General features: G+C 39.0%; 1 protein-coding gene across 1 annotated transcript in view; it reads right to left on the minus strand.

The window, feature by feature from the left end:
- The window catches only part of MDGA2 (MAM domain containing glycosylphosphatidylinositol anchor 2), a 754,553-nt gene extending 740,228 nt beyond the window's left edge, over window positions 1-14,325 (minus strand). The window contains exon 1 of the mRNA XM_021004762.2: window positions 13,166-14,325. Within this exon, the coding sequence (XP_020860421.1) occupies window positions 13,166-13,238 (73 nt within the window). The 5' untranslated portion in view covers window positions 13,239-14,325. The remainder of the gene's footprint in view (window positions 1-13,165) is intronic.
- Between the last annotated feature and the right edge of the window lie 431 nt (window positions 14,326-14,756).

Consider the following 14,756-nt stretch of genomic DNA (forward strand, 5'->3'; position numbering starts at 1 on the left):
TCTAATTAATGCAATGAAAATCACAAGTCCAGAGAACTAGAAATTGAACATGCTACCCTTATGCTGCCAGAGAGGTGATGGATTCAAGATGCAAAATGAGAAATACGGTTTTGCACATTGCTAATGTGTGAGAATTTGTTTTGCTGGACTACACGTATTTATAAGAAGTTTCCCCCCTTTAGAAATTACATAAACAAATTTATTAAATACATAAATTCAGATATGATAATGAAGTGATTTGCCCCTGGAGGACAGGATCAGATAGGAAGTTCAATTAGGAAATGCGGTGGACCCTAGATTCAGGCAAGATAACCGAGTAGAATTATCAGCAAGGTATGAGTCACTACACTGAGAGAAATAATAAGAGATGCAAAATCTCAGCTGAAATATTGCTGAAAATAGGCCCCACATCATTTCCATAAAGTATGATGATTGGACTAAAATAAATCTATTTTCTTTCAGATACGTGAAAAGGAGAGGAGTGGAGTTGTTTCTGAATTTAAGGATCTCAGTCCTCACCTTCTCCCTGAAACGTACCCATGTTAGAAAAAGACTATTATTTTAGTCTAATGGAGCAAACCTTGCACACCTTCAAACTTTTTCTGGAAAGAGAGAAGAGAAATAGTTAAACATTTATATTTCAAAAGACCACCATTACTTGGAAAATAAACAGAAATTGAGATCTAATTTATTAACCCAGCAAGTACTTATCAGTTACCTAATGTGTGTAAATCCTTGTGACAGATGCTCTAATTAGTAGTAGATGTCAAAAAAGTCAGACTGTATATGAAATAGTTTTTATTTAAAAATAAATGCTAAAGAAGATTTAACAGTGGTAAATGGAAACATTGTTGAAATAAGTAAACATGTCTTTTTATTATTTGCTATGCTTGTAATAATATCTGACACAGGTTTAGCTGGCCAAAAAATCCCTGGGATTTGTAGTTCTTCCCAGTTTGAAAAAAAGAGGGAATTAATGAAAGATCTGCCTTGACATAGGACTCTGGTTTTTCATGTATGCACTACTGAAGGAGTTTGGGAGGGTTAAAGAAAATAAGGAGGCAAGGGAAGGTGGAAGTTGTTCTGTGGCAGCACATGGAGCCTGCCATATCTTCAGGTTCCTACTTCAATTCTATAAGAGATGACTTTGAAATGGACAAGCTGGGAGGTATGTGACTGTGTATTTTGTCTCAAGCATTCATTCTAAGGGCAGGAGCACTAAGAGAGACAAACCAGTCCCTACTTTCCCTTGCCTTATTCCTAATTAATTGTGTGTGTGTTTGGGGGGGGGGCTGTTAAAAAATACATTCTCCAAATTTAATATTATTTCTTATAAACATCTGTTGTTGATCTTATCCTCAAGTTGCCTGGAGTCCCTTTGTTTGAGGCATGGGGGGCACAATGAGAGCAATATAGGGAAAAGGGGCTTTCATAGTGATGGGCTGGAAGCTCATTTCCCAGTCCAGCTAGAAATTTGGTCTCTAACTGGGGACATAAGCCATTTGATAATGACATGTCCAAGCAAAGACTTACCATAAAAATAAATAAATCTTCCCCACAGATATGAGGTTAAGAGTAACTATGCTATATAATATTAATTATGTAATCAGTAATACTGATATTTATTTAAGCCTAAGGACTAAAGGCAATGATAGTGAAAAAAATAAATGAAAGATGGGAAAAGAAGTTTCTCAGCTTTAATTAATACACTGAAACAGAAGCTCAGAGCAAAATGATTAATTGATGAAAGTATGCATTTTTATTCATTTATTTTTAAAATAGTTTATTTGTTTTAATCAGTCAAAATTTGCCCTTTTATGCTCCCATCCCAACCCCATCCAATTGAGAATATAATAAAAATAGGACATAACAAATAATCAATCAAAACACCTTTCCACTGTGGCCATTATGCTGATAAAAGTTCAGTACAATAGTATCCCATCAGATTTACACCAAAATTTGTTCATCCACTCCCCAATTTATGGGCACCCCTTATATTCCCATTTTTGCCACCTCAATAAGAGATATAAATAGTTTTATTCAACATTAGAGTTTGTTTTGCTAATTAGGACTAATCTTTGTCTTAATCTACCTTTCTCCGAACTCCCCCTCCCCTTTCTTCCCTTTCTCTCCCACCAACTGTATGTGTAATTCTTCCTTCTTGTGACCACTTCAGATGACTGTGAGGTTTAACTGGCAGCTCCTTTCCTACATTTCCTCATCCTTCTTTGTATAGTTGTACATCCTTTGTTGAGCTGTATGTCCTATTTGTGAGATAATTTTCTCTGTTACTTCCCCCTAGTGTTATCTTTCTTCCCTCTCCTTCCATTCTTTTCTTAAGACCATCAAAACATAACAGAATGACTCCTTGGACTTATCGAGTCAAACTTCTATGACTTCAGATGATGATAAGAATCAGAGGGGACCAAATGTATCATCTCCCCATGTTTGGATGCAAGCAATTTATCTTTGTTTAGCCTTTATCATTGTTTATTCAAGTTTATCTTCATTCATTTCTCTCCATTCTTGTGTTAGAACTTCAAGGTTTCTCCGTAACTCTGCTCTTTTTTCATTAGGAATGCTTCAAAGTCCTTTGTTTCATTAAAAATTCATTTTTTCAAAAATAAATGTAAAGAATAATAAAACAATTTAATTCATTTTCACCCTGTAGCTTTATAATCAGTTTTGCAGAGTAAGTTATTCTTATCTGTAAAACAATAGCCTTTGCCTTCTGGAATATTGTATTCCAAGTTCTCTACTACTTTATAGCAGCTGCTACTAAATCATGTGTATTCCAGATTGTGCCTCCTGGCTACTGGAATTCTTTCTTTCTGACTGCTTGAAATATTTTTTTCTTTGACCTGAAGGCTCTGGATTTTGGCCATGATGTTCCTAGAAGTTTTTATTTTGAGGATTCTTTTAGGACGTAATCAGTGGATTCTTTCTGCTTCTACAATGCCCTCTGCTTCTAAGAGATCTGGGCAGTTTTCTTTTAAGATTTCTTGAAATAGTATGTCTAGGTTCTTCTCAGACATGGAATTCAGATAATCAAATGCTTCTTGAATTTTTTCTCCTTTGTTTTCTAGCTAAATTGTTACTGATACAAGATATCTTACGTGTCTTCTATTGCAGCCTTTTAATTTTGTTTTTATATTTCTTGTTGCGTCACAGGCATTAGCCCCAACTGGGATCTTGTGCTGGTTCAAAGTGTTGGAACTGAAACTCTGCTCTATTTCTGTGACCTGAGCAAAACGACTATTGTTTGTTTCTCAACTTTCTCCTTTCTCATTACTCAACTCAGGACCTCCCTGTCCAGAAACTCTACTTGTCTATGAAAGTCTCCTTCTCAGTCTGTCCTACATCTGTCAATCAGAATTGAGTAACTAGTAACAGAGTTGGAAGTTTCTATCTGTGCCCATTGTAGTACCTTGCAATTCATCTGGGATGTGTTATGCATATACATATGTGTGTGTATATAAATATACACATATATACACATATATGTATAAATATACATATATACAGGTATATGTATAACACACATATATATTTATGTGTGTATTAAAATGGAGACAATAATTCTCTTCTGTGATTGGAACTTACTAAAATATTTGGGATTTTTAAGCATAAAAATTCTTAGTCAATTTAAATGTGACAAATGAACAAAAAATAGAAGAGAAATTATTAGCTATATAAATGTCATTACACATAGCATGAGGGCTTATATCAATTCTAGGAAACAATTTCTAGACAGTGAAGCTTTACATGTTCTGAGAGATTTTAGAATTTCTTTCTCTTTTGTTGACTAAATTAAAATGTACAGACTCTTAATCTACATGCGATTCTGCCTTTAAGTAGTAAAATAAATTTCATGACCTTTTAAGACTCTTTCTTACCCTATGATTCAATACGATCAATGATCAATGGTTTCCACTAGAAAATAGAAAACAATTTCCTGTACGTGAAATACTTCATTCATATTGTTCTAAACAATGTATGTAGAGCAATGTATCGAGAGTATTTGGTACTTTTCAGTTAATGACTGCTACATTGTGGTGAAATGGATGCAATCAAGAAAAATCCCCTGGATTGGCTCTAGCTAGATTACACCCCATGCAGATCTCTTTCCAGTATGTTCTGTTCTTGTGATCGAGCCTCTCTAGTGACACATTTGTTCTTGCCCTTTCTGGAGGTCCTTTGATAAAAGACATGTACAACCAAAATTTTCTGGTTGAGTTTCAAGTTGCAACTTCCTGAATGACCCCAAGGAGAGGAGTAAGTCAAAGTTTCATAGAAAGGATTGACAACTACACCAGGCAGAACTACCCACTGAACAGACCAGACCTACACAACATATGGATCGCTAAAGGATTTCAGGCAGCCCATGAAAAATGTAAAGGATGTAAAAGAAAGTAAAGAGTGCTTTGTCTGTGCCTCATTTAACCTGCCTTCCACTAGTCACTATTGTGCCTATCATGTAACTTGGCAAGTGGGTTGCCACCGCACACTCTCTCCTGTTTGTCATGTGACCCATGGAAACCAACCATTGTCAATCTGTCTCTAGTGACTAGACTATTTGCAGCCCAAAGAAGTTTAGCCTACTTTAATTTTGGTCCCCACCTACTGCCAAGTAATGCAGGTCTGGAGTAGATTTAAATGGAATGACTCTAGCCTCTAGTGCTTTCTCTTTTTCCTCCCTCCAGATCATGAAGTACATAACTCTTCCTTTCTGCAACTTTCAATGAACAGAAATGACTGCTGTCACGGCAACTAGGGAGTATACATCCAGGTAAGACTGAATCAGGATCTCAAAACCCTAGCTGCCTCTTCTGCATTGTGTTTCTTTGCCTGAATCCCCAGGACAAAAAAAAAAGATGCTAAGGCACATATTTCTTGCCTTAGAGGCTATTTATAAGTATGAGAGGGTAGAAGTTCACGAGTTCCTCAATTAGTGCTTGCTGTAGTTTGTAAGGTAAGTTGGTTCTCCCCTTCTACTCCTCCAAAATTACAGAACTTCTTAGAGGACACTCAACTTTTGGCCTTGATTGCCAGAAAACATGGGCTTTGAAGAAATAGTTTGGACAGTGCAGAGCTGAATTAAAAATGCAATGCCTATTCAATAGTTCGACTAAGGGTTCTTGTTTTAATGGCTAAGCATCAACATCTCAGGAGGTTATAACAGGAGATATAAATTTAACTCTTTATCAGTACGTACTTTTGAGTCTTTTGGGTTTTCAGTATTTCTAGAGTGTGGAGACTTTAAATGACTGTCATACCTAACTTATTTTGTAAAATCTAGACAGGAGTCAAATCTAAGCTGTAAGCAATTCCATTTGAGGTTCCAAGACAAAGCTGTAGAGTTCAAAGAATTAAAGAGCCTAACTTCCATCTTTAAGGGTCAAGATCCCATAGGACTGAAACTGGATTTGCATACATAGAGCCCAGAGCTCCCTAAGCGGGAGAAGGTAAGTACTTAAGACCCCCTGGACCCAGTGGACATGTTGGTTCAGCAGCAAAAATCTTCCATTCAGTTCAAATGTGGAATGTGTTCAGTGGAAAAATATATATACCTATACAAAGTACCTAAAAGTTAAGTTATAAATACTGTTCTATTTCATTTAATTGAAGGTCAAACCCAAGTATTTAAGACTAGCTTTGCTCTGTTCTATAGCTTAAACCACTAATACCAGGTTCCTTCTGCATATGTTATTAGTCACAACAGGTATCAGGCAATTATTTAATTAATAAACCAAGGTAAATTTATTGTCAATATGTACAAAAACAACAACAATAACAACAACAACAACTTAAAGACCATAACCCAATGACAGTCAGTATAGGGATATCCTCTGAAGCACAGCACCCCTGAATTTGACTTAACCAGGGTTTTGGCAGTGGCACAGGCCTCTGGGCCCTGGCACATCTGCATATAATATAAAGTAATTAAAAGCATGAATTAGAGTATGAGCTCCTTTATAAAATAGCCTTCTGAGTCAATAATAAACTATGTAAGGGAGTCAGTTTCACTACTTTAAAGTTACACACAGTAGGAAAGATAAAAGATTTCTTTAAGGAGTTTAATCTATATTTTTTATTTTGTACAACTGCAAATATGAGATCAAAATAATTTTTGTAGAAATAAAAGTTCCATCCTTTCTTGCCTGTATGCCAGAACATACATGACAAGTCTCTTACAAGCTCCCTCGCTTCTTCAATTCCTCACTTCAGATTGTGTGTATCTTCCATTCTCTTTTCCCTTGCTCTAATGCAGTCTCAAAGGAAAAGGCAATCCTTCAGTGACCAATGTCACTGCTCTACTCCCCTAAACAACCTTCCCTTGACCCTAACATCCCATCAGATTATCACTCTCTTACATAGCCAAACTCCTAGAAAAGATACGCGTGTGTGTGTGTGTGTGTGTGTGTATGTTAGTTGTCTGTACTTTTTCATCTGATTCCTTGAAAACTGGCTTTCATCCTCTCCTACTGATCTGTGCAAGATCACTAATAATCTATTGCTATTGCTATTGGCTTTTTCTCAGCCCTCATCCTTTTTAACCACCCTGGATCTGTTTCTTAAATCATGTGATGAGAGGTTGGACTAGAGGAACCCTAGGGTCCCTTCTATCTTTAGACGTTTGATCCTGTGATATCTGTAGTGTTTGACACTCTTATGGATTCATCCTCTCCTTCTGGATACACCCTCCTCATGAGTTTTCACAGATGTACAATGTTGTAGTCCTCTTCTTATTTGCTAAATGCCTCTTTATTATATGTTATTATATAGTATATTATCTTATATACTTATTATGTGCCTCTTTTGCCAATTCATCATCCATATCACACTCCATAGTATAGCTTTTTCCTAGGCCCTCTCTAATTTTCCCTTTTCGCTCTCCTTGTGGTCTTACCAGCCCCTATGGATTCAACTATTATCTTTATGCAAATGACTCCCAAATCAGCTTGATTTCTAAGACTCATTTTTCTGAGTTCAAATACAGCCTCACACACTTACTAGTTGTATGACCCTGGACAAGTCATTTAATCCTGTTTGCCTCAGTTTCCTCATCTGTAAAATAAACTGGAGAAGGAAATAGCAAACCACTTCAATATCTTTGCCAAGAAAACCTCAAATGAAGTCATGAAGAGTCAGATACAACTGAAATGACCAAACAGCAAAGTACTTCCCCAAAGACTGACTAAGTACATTTGAAATATCCTGTGTACTCTGCTCTCCACAGCTCATGAGCCTTTTCTGGTGTGCTTATCCTTAACACTAAATCAGTTTTTGCAAGTTTCTTGTAACAAAAGCATTTACAAAAATGTCATAGTAGGAACAAAGGTACAAAATGGTCCCCTCTATAAACCTGAGGAATACTCTCCAACAAATACACATAATATTACTCAGAAGAGTGGGGACTACCCTAAAATACAATGGTAATGAAGCATGTGTAAAGCACATATGAGGCAAAAGTAGCTCCTGCCTTTGGCACTCTATGTCTTTTTTTTTCTTCATGGAGCCCTCATAAAGCTTGATTCTCAATGGCTAGGATCAATTCTCCTTTGAATTCATGCTTACAGCTCCTATTTGCTTTTAGTGCTGGGGTATTTTTTCCCTCTAGTCGTTGCCTCTGTGTATGTGTGTATTAAGTGTGCACGTGAATTCTGTTTGTCTCTTCTCCCTCAAGCTGTAACTCTAACTCTCTCAAATTTCATTCTCTTTTAGGAGAATAGCTACACTGCTAAAGGCATTCTGGAATAGGCACAAGGGTCACACTCCACAAAACTATTCTTTACCTGTGTTGTTCAGTGGTGTCCAACTCTTTGTGACCACATTTGGGGTTTTCGTGGCAAAGATACTAGAGTGGTTGCCATTTCTTTCTCCAGCTCATTTTACAGATAAGGAACTGAGGCAAACAGGGTTAAAAGTCTCTTGACTAGGATCACAGAGCTGGTAAGTACCTGAGGCCAGATTTGAACTCAGGAAGATGACTGCTGAGCCAGCACTCTCTGCACTTCACCACCTAACTACTTTATTCCTTACCTAGACTAACCCAAACTCTCTAATTGCTTCAACTGACTCTAGGGCTGATGTGCTATCTATTTAAAGGCCCCCAGGGGTGTGGCCAGTTTTCAGCAAGCAATCCCAACCTTATCCAAAACAGAAATAGTGTCATGACTCCTATTTGGAAAGAGAGGTTTCTGGAATTATATTAACTAGTGAGCAGTGGGTAACATCAATTGTTCAAAGACTAACTTGTCCCCTTCAAACATAACTATAATCTCTCTCCTGAGCTCCAACATGTCTTCTCCAATTGCATGTTCCATGGACATCTCAAACTGTACATATGCAAAACAAAACTCAATCACTTTGCAATTAGTACACCCCTCCTCCTAACATATCTATTTTGCTTGAGGATTCCACCATTCTTTAGTCACACAGGTTTGCAACCTAGGAATTATCTTTGATTCTTCAGTCTTCTTTACCTCCACAATGTCTTACTTGTTTCTGTCTTGCCAATTTTATCTCTTCATTAGTCAGTCTCTTTTTCTCAATTCATCCTACAACGACCCCACTCCATGCCTTCATAACCTCTCGTTGGATCTCTCTGTATTTACTATTCCCCTTTCCAATCCATTTTCCATGCATGTGCCAAGTTGATATTCCTAAAGTCTGTCTTACTATGTCACTCTTCTCAAGACTAGATCTGAGTTACTTTTGTCCACTTTCTCAGGATGTGTTTGGAGCTTCTCATGACCTTTCCCTTAGGAGAACCTCTCTTCCTCTTCTCCGTCTGTGTCTCTAAATGGCACTGGTTCCTTGATGCAAGTGATTCTTTGGGAAGCAAAAGTAGGAGATAGGAAAGACTGAATATGCACATACAGCTCTCCAAGGAACTGAATTGCGCCAATATGTGGGCTTTCTTTCATTTGTTTCTTATTTCTTGTTGCTCAGGTATGTGAAGTATGGAAGGGCCAAGAACCAAGACAAGAAGAATTATCATCTTGTCAGAGACACAAGAGGGAAGATGATATCGTCCTGGGGCAAACATGGGAATATCCAATATGATGAGATCACACAATCCGAGTTTGACTGAAATGCAAAAATGCGAGAAGCAAAGTGAAATAAGAGAAAAAATAATTTCAAACCAATTTGGTGAGGAGGGAGTGAATAGCAGCTTTTGCATTGTATTTGGTTAAGAAAACTTGCAAATTTTGAGGAGAAAAATGACTTTCACATTAAAAGATTAATCTGGCAGTGACAGATTGGAGGAAGGAGAGACTGAAAACAGGAATCTCAGAGAAAAGTTATTAAAATAGTCTTGGTGAGAGGAAATGAAGACTTCAATTAGAGTGGTAGCAGTAAGAATGGAAAGTAGGATGACCCTAGGTTACCTAGCATAGGGAACTGAGAGAAGGTGACATCAAACAAGTCAACAAGCATTTAATAATCGCCTACTAAATTACAGAAATTATGCTAGGTACTAGCAATACAACATTAAAAGCAAAGTACCCATGCTCTCAAGGAGTTTATGGTCTTTTGTGATTACAGTCGATAAGGTTTATAAAGGAAGATGAGTATATTTTGGACATAATGAATCTGATGAGTTGAATAGATATATTAAGTAAATGATTCCAGCAAGCTGCTTTGGGACTGAATGATGAGATTGGGGTTGGATATAGAGAAAATAAAGTAATTTGCATAGAGATAATAAATGATCTCATCTACATCTACAGAAGAAAAAAAAAAGAGACTAAAGATAAACCTTTAGGGAATGCTCAGGAATTAGGGAACATACAGATTTAGGCAGCTGGGAACAGGAAAAGGAACATTGGCTTTACAGTTAGCAAAACTGAGTTCAAATCTTTCCTCTATGCCTTACTCTATGACCTTAGGCAAGTCACTGAATATCCTTGGCCCTTAGTTTTCTCATCTGCAAAAGGACAGGATTAGATTAGTTTTCTTCTGAAGTCCCTTCTGACTCTAGATCGACGATCATGTGATAGGAACTGAAAGGAGGTAGGAAGAGACTCGGGAAAATGCAATGTGATAAAATTCAAGGGATCTCAGAAATCAAGAGTTCATACAATGACAACCTATGGTATATGGGTCTTTTAGGTTCCTATTCACCCTTGCTTTGCATTAAAAATTAAACAGTTGTAATAATGATTGACATTTGTATAGCACTTCAAGTTTGCAAAGCATTTTACATGTAACTTATTTTAATTATAATTGCATTAAAATGTTCAAAATTATCTATATGATTTCATCAATCTGTATATGTCCTTTAAACTAAGAAAAGATGTAGTAAAAATCAAATTTTAGTACATGAAGTAAAAATAAAATATTCATGTCATTACCAAAGTATCAACAGAGCACCACATTTGGAATCAGAGAACCTGGGTTCATTCACAAATTTATTATGTATGTATCTTACCTTGGACAAATTGCTCAACCTCTCTGTGTCTTAGTTTTCTCCTCTGTAAAATGATGAGGATGGACTAAATGATAAGCAAAGTCACTTCTAGTTCTAAATCTATGACTGTAATGAATAAACAGTCAATATGTGAAGAACTCATGAATTCACTGGAATAGGAACTCCCTCCTCCAAGGCACACAGAGGGCTTAAGTGACTTTGCTATTATGGTCACAAAACTAGTTTTACAGGTGGAATTTGAAACCAGATCTTCCTGACTCCAAGTCCAAGATATTGTACATATACATGCTGCTTCTTATGATAGAATATTGTGAACACAAAATTATGGTAGGTCTTAATTTACAGAAAGTAATAAGGTTGAAAGATTATTTGATTTATACATATAATCTGGTTTTAGTCCTTTTAATGGGATCTGATAATAGATATTGGTTAGACTTTCAATCTTTCAATTTGATTATAAGGAGCTGCCTTTATGACATGTTGCTACCTTTTAAAAATGAACACCTGTGATAAGAAAGAGAAAGTGACATACATATGCACTATTAAAGTGAAAGATGTAAATAGTTAACTAGAAATGCTGCCTCTCACAAAACTGCTGATCTGCACATGCTGATGTACCTAAAATAATAATACAACTCCATGGTTCCCACCTTCCTCATTCCCCCCAGGAGAAATTAACTGAAAGGGGGAAAAAGTGTGCCAAGGAATGTATCACTGACCTTCAATCTTTGGCACAGTCTCATTCGTACCATTTGGAAACAAACCTACTATTTTGTTTTGGTTGTTGTTTAGTATAAAAGACAGGATTTAGGATGAGATTGAGGACTCAGAAAAGGTTAGTGTAGTTAAGGTATTCAAAACACTGAAAAAAATACCTCTGCCTAGAAATGTCCTCCATTGTGACTCTACAATGGATGCCTCAGTGCCCTGGGAACATTTTCAACTTCCTAAAATCTAAAGTGCACCTAATCTATTGGGCACCACCATAGAAATCCCCTTCTAGCCACCTATTGTTGCCAATCTGAGTAGGTCACTAGTGCTATGCCCATGATGACACATAAGCACCTATAGCTGCCCCCAACTCTCCTACTTCTACTATCAAATTCTGCTGTCCAGTTTTCTTCCCAGAAGTTCAAAGAAACTAGAAAGATGGAGTGGGCTAGGAGATGAATAAAAAGTGATTCAGTTCATACTGAATGATGATTCAGTTCATACTGACAGATGGGGAAAGCACAAAAGAGAAGGAGGGAAATAGAGGAAGCCTGTTCTTAACCACCACCACCACCCATTATAGGGCAAACAGGATAGTAACTTTACCCTTGGAAAGATTGTGAATGGTAGCAAAGCACTGAAGTTCCTGAAAATCCTATTAGGTACCTTAATTTCGCTCACTATCCAGCAATGCCACTGTAGATGAGAAAGACAGTGACAAAGTTTGAAGGGTAAAGAAACCTTTGCATAGCCTCCAGCCACCAGTTCCTGGATCTGTGGTTTCTGACTTTCAAGAATGGACTTGGCATCCTCAGCTATGACATATGAACCCCACTTCATAAGGAAATGAAAGATGCTGCTAATCTTGCTCATAACTGGGGGTTCCCACGAGTCCTAGTGCTGATTCATTGATTTCTGAATGCAGCTGCAACTCCTCAGGATATGGCCCCCAGGAGTCTGTTTTAGGGGCAAACACAACCTTGAACCCACTTCCCTGCTTCTTCTTCCCCTTCAACCATCCCTTGTGAATTCAAAAAGTTACACTCTTTTTGGGAGCTTGTCCTACAGAGGATATCCAGATTCAAAATAGAATAGCTGGAGTCAATGCAATGGGGTGTGTGTGTGTGTGTGTGTGTGTGTGTGTGCTAAAATATTAGAAGCAAAAAGTGCACATTGCTGTCTGCCAAAGAACCTGGATTGACATTAGAGTAAAAATGCCTCCTCCCAAAATAAATAAGTTATTTTTCTCTCTCAAACACACACATATCTGTCCCTCCCAGAGTAAAAGGAGTGGGGAGCTGCAGATGTGGGCTTGCAGGTGAAAAGAAGGGATTAATGACCCGGACCCGGACTGAGAAGCTTGGACTTCACTTCTATTCATTCATTCGTTCTTTCCATTCATTCATTTATTCCGTTCATTCACATAAACATGCCCCTTAATTGTGCCTGCCACTGGGAATCTTGACTTTTCCCTCCCTCTGCCCCATAAGGTAGTATTTATGTTAATGGTTTTCGCAAAGCCAGAATCAACTGTCCTGTCATTCCCTTAGCTAGAAAACGAAGGAAAAGAAAAAAACGGGGAAAGGTGGGGAAATGGGAGCGGAGAAAGAAGGGAATAGACAAGGGGATTATATTCTTATTTCCTTTTCCTGTTCAGAAAACACTGGGCCCGAAACAAAGCACCAGATGACTATTAAAGCAAATTCTAAGTCGAATTGAGTCCAAACCTATTCACAAGCACAATTGCAATTGAACCTGCTCCACATAACTCACAGTCTGAGAGGCCTGAAGAGCAGATTTACCAATCTGCATCGCGTCTCTCTGCCTCTAAATGCCTCCCAATAACCAGATGAATTGTAAATCAAATGTCACTATAGGAGAATCTTGACAGGCCGCACTATACAATGTATTTTCGTTCTTTCCCGTCTCAACAGCTACTTTAACCTAAGAATTACAAGGTCACGATCGCTTAACTGCGGAAAAGAATGAATAAGGCTAGGTTGTGATTCTACTCACCATACACTCCTTGGCCAGAGATCCCCTCCAGGAGAACTGTCAGAATCCACGGGAGACTGTAAATTAAATCCATCTTCACGTGAACATGAACATATCCAACCCAGGAAGACACTACGGAACCTTCACAGGCCCAGAGCTCTCCAATTCCGTTGAGGAGAAGCCTCCAGCTGCCTGAAACTGCTCAGATAAAGAGGGAAAGGCAGACGTCCTTCTCAGGCTGTAGCTGGCGGAACGCAAGAACCTAGCGCGTGTGCGCGCGCGCGCGCGCGCATACACACACATACACACAAGGGCGCGGACGCGCGCGCTCGCGCGCGCGCACACACACACACACACACACACACACACACACACACACACACACACACACACACACACACACACACACACACACACACACACACACACACACACACACTATAATAACCCACCCCTACCTCCCCTTCCTCTTCCACCAGACTCCACAAACATACCCAAACACACAGAAATACACTAGGAGGCTGGGAAAACGCAGACAAATGGTGGAAGGCAGGGGAAGGGAGGAAGGGCGGTGATAGAAAAGAAAGGTTGGCGATTGAAATGTTCTTCCAGGAAAGCTGGATTGAGCTGAGTCTTTGCAGTGGTGGAGGCTGTTGCTGGCCGCGGCAGGTGGAAGAAATACGCAGAGAGGTTGGGAAAAATCCAAGACTCGTGCCTGCAGGCAGATACCAAAAATTGGGCTCTGAACGGAAACGGAGAATAGGCTTCCTCTTCTGGTCTTGTTTTTAAAAAGTGACTCGCAGCGATCTACTGAGAACCAAGAAGCTGCGGCCTGCTTGATTGTAGTCTCGTGCCCCCATCTCTGCCGTCTTCCCCGCACCCGTTCCATCAGTTGCCATTGCAACGCCAATCCTGTTACACGATTCAGACTGGCACAGTGGTGCGGGTGGAGGAGGTCTAGGAATGGAGTGGTAAGACAGAAGATGGGGGGATGGGATTGGAGATGGCGAGGGAGGAGGCAGGGAAACGGAATGGGAAAGAGATGTGCAGTCCCTTTTAGCCACTGCTGTTGCTGTTTGCCACTGCTCTCCAAAGTAGCCTTAAATAAAGCCCAGGTAGGAACAATACAGCTACTGCTAGTAAAACAAATTCCGGGAGCAAAAATTGTGATCTAGCCATTATCATATTCAAAGAGGGCTGCAGAAAAAAAAAAATCCAAGTTGAAACGGTATGTGCACACACAGTTGAGCACATACACAATGTTCTTTTCCCTTTAGACTCTCCTCCTCAAGGAAGAAGAGAGGGAGGGGGCGGTGGGGAAGGGAGTGGATTACTGAATAGGGAAAAGCAGGAGTTTATATGGAGTTCCCTGCCTTGGCTGTATTAGCCAAATATTGTCATCCAAAGGTGAAGCTGGGAAATACTGCTAAGGGATTGGGGGAAGAAGGCCGTTGCATCTGGATGCAAGTTAACCAAATAGTGCCACAGCAGCGTCCAGCTGCAGATGAGTTGACTGGCACTGGGCAATGAAGCGGAAGAGACAGCGGCTGGAAACCTGGAATCCCAGTGTGAACATGGATATACGCTCAGGAAAGAAAAGAAAGAGCTAGCA

The sequence above is a fragment of the Phascolarctos cinereus genome, unplaced genomic scaffold (genome assembly GCF_003287225.1).
Source record: "Phascolarctos cinereus isolate Bilbo 61053 unplaced genomic scaffold, phaCin_HiC Scaffold_3;HRSCAF=262, whole genome shotgun sequence".
NCBI lineage: Eukaryota > Metazoa > Chordata > Mammalia > Diprotodontia > Phascolarctidae > Phascolarctos > Phascolarctos cinereus.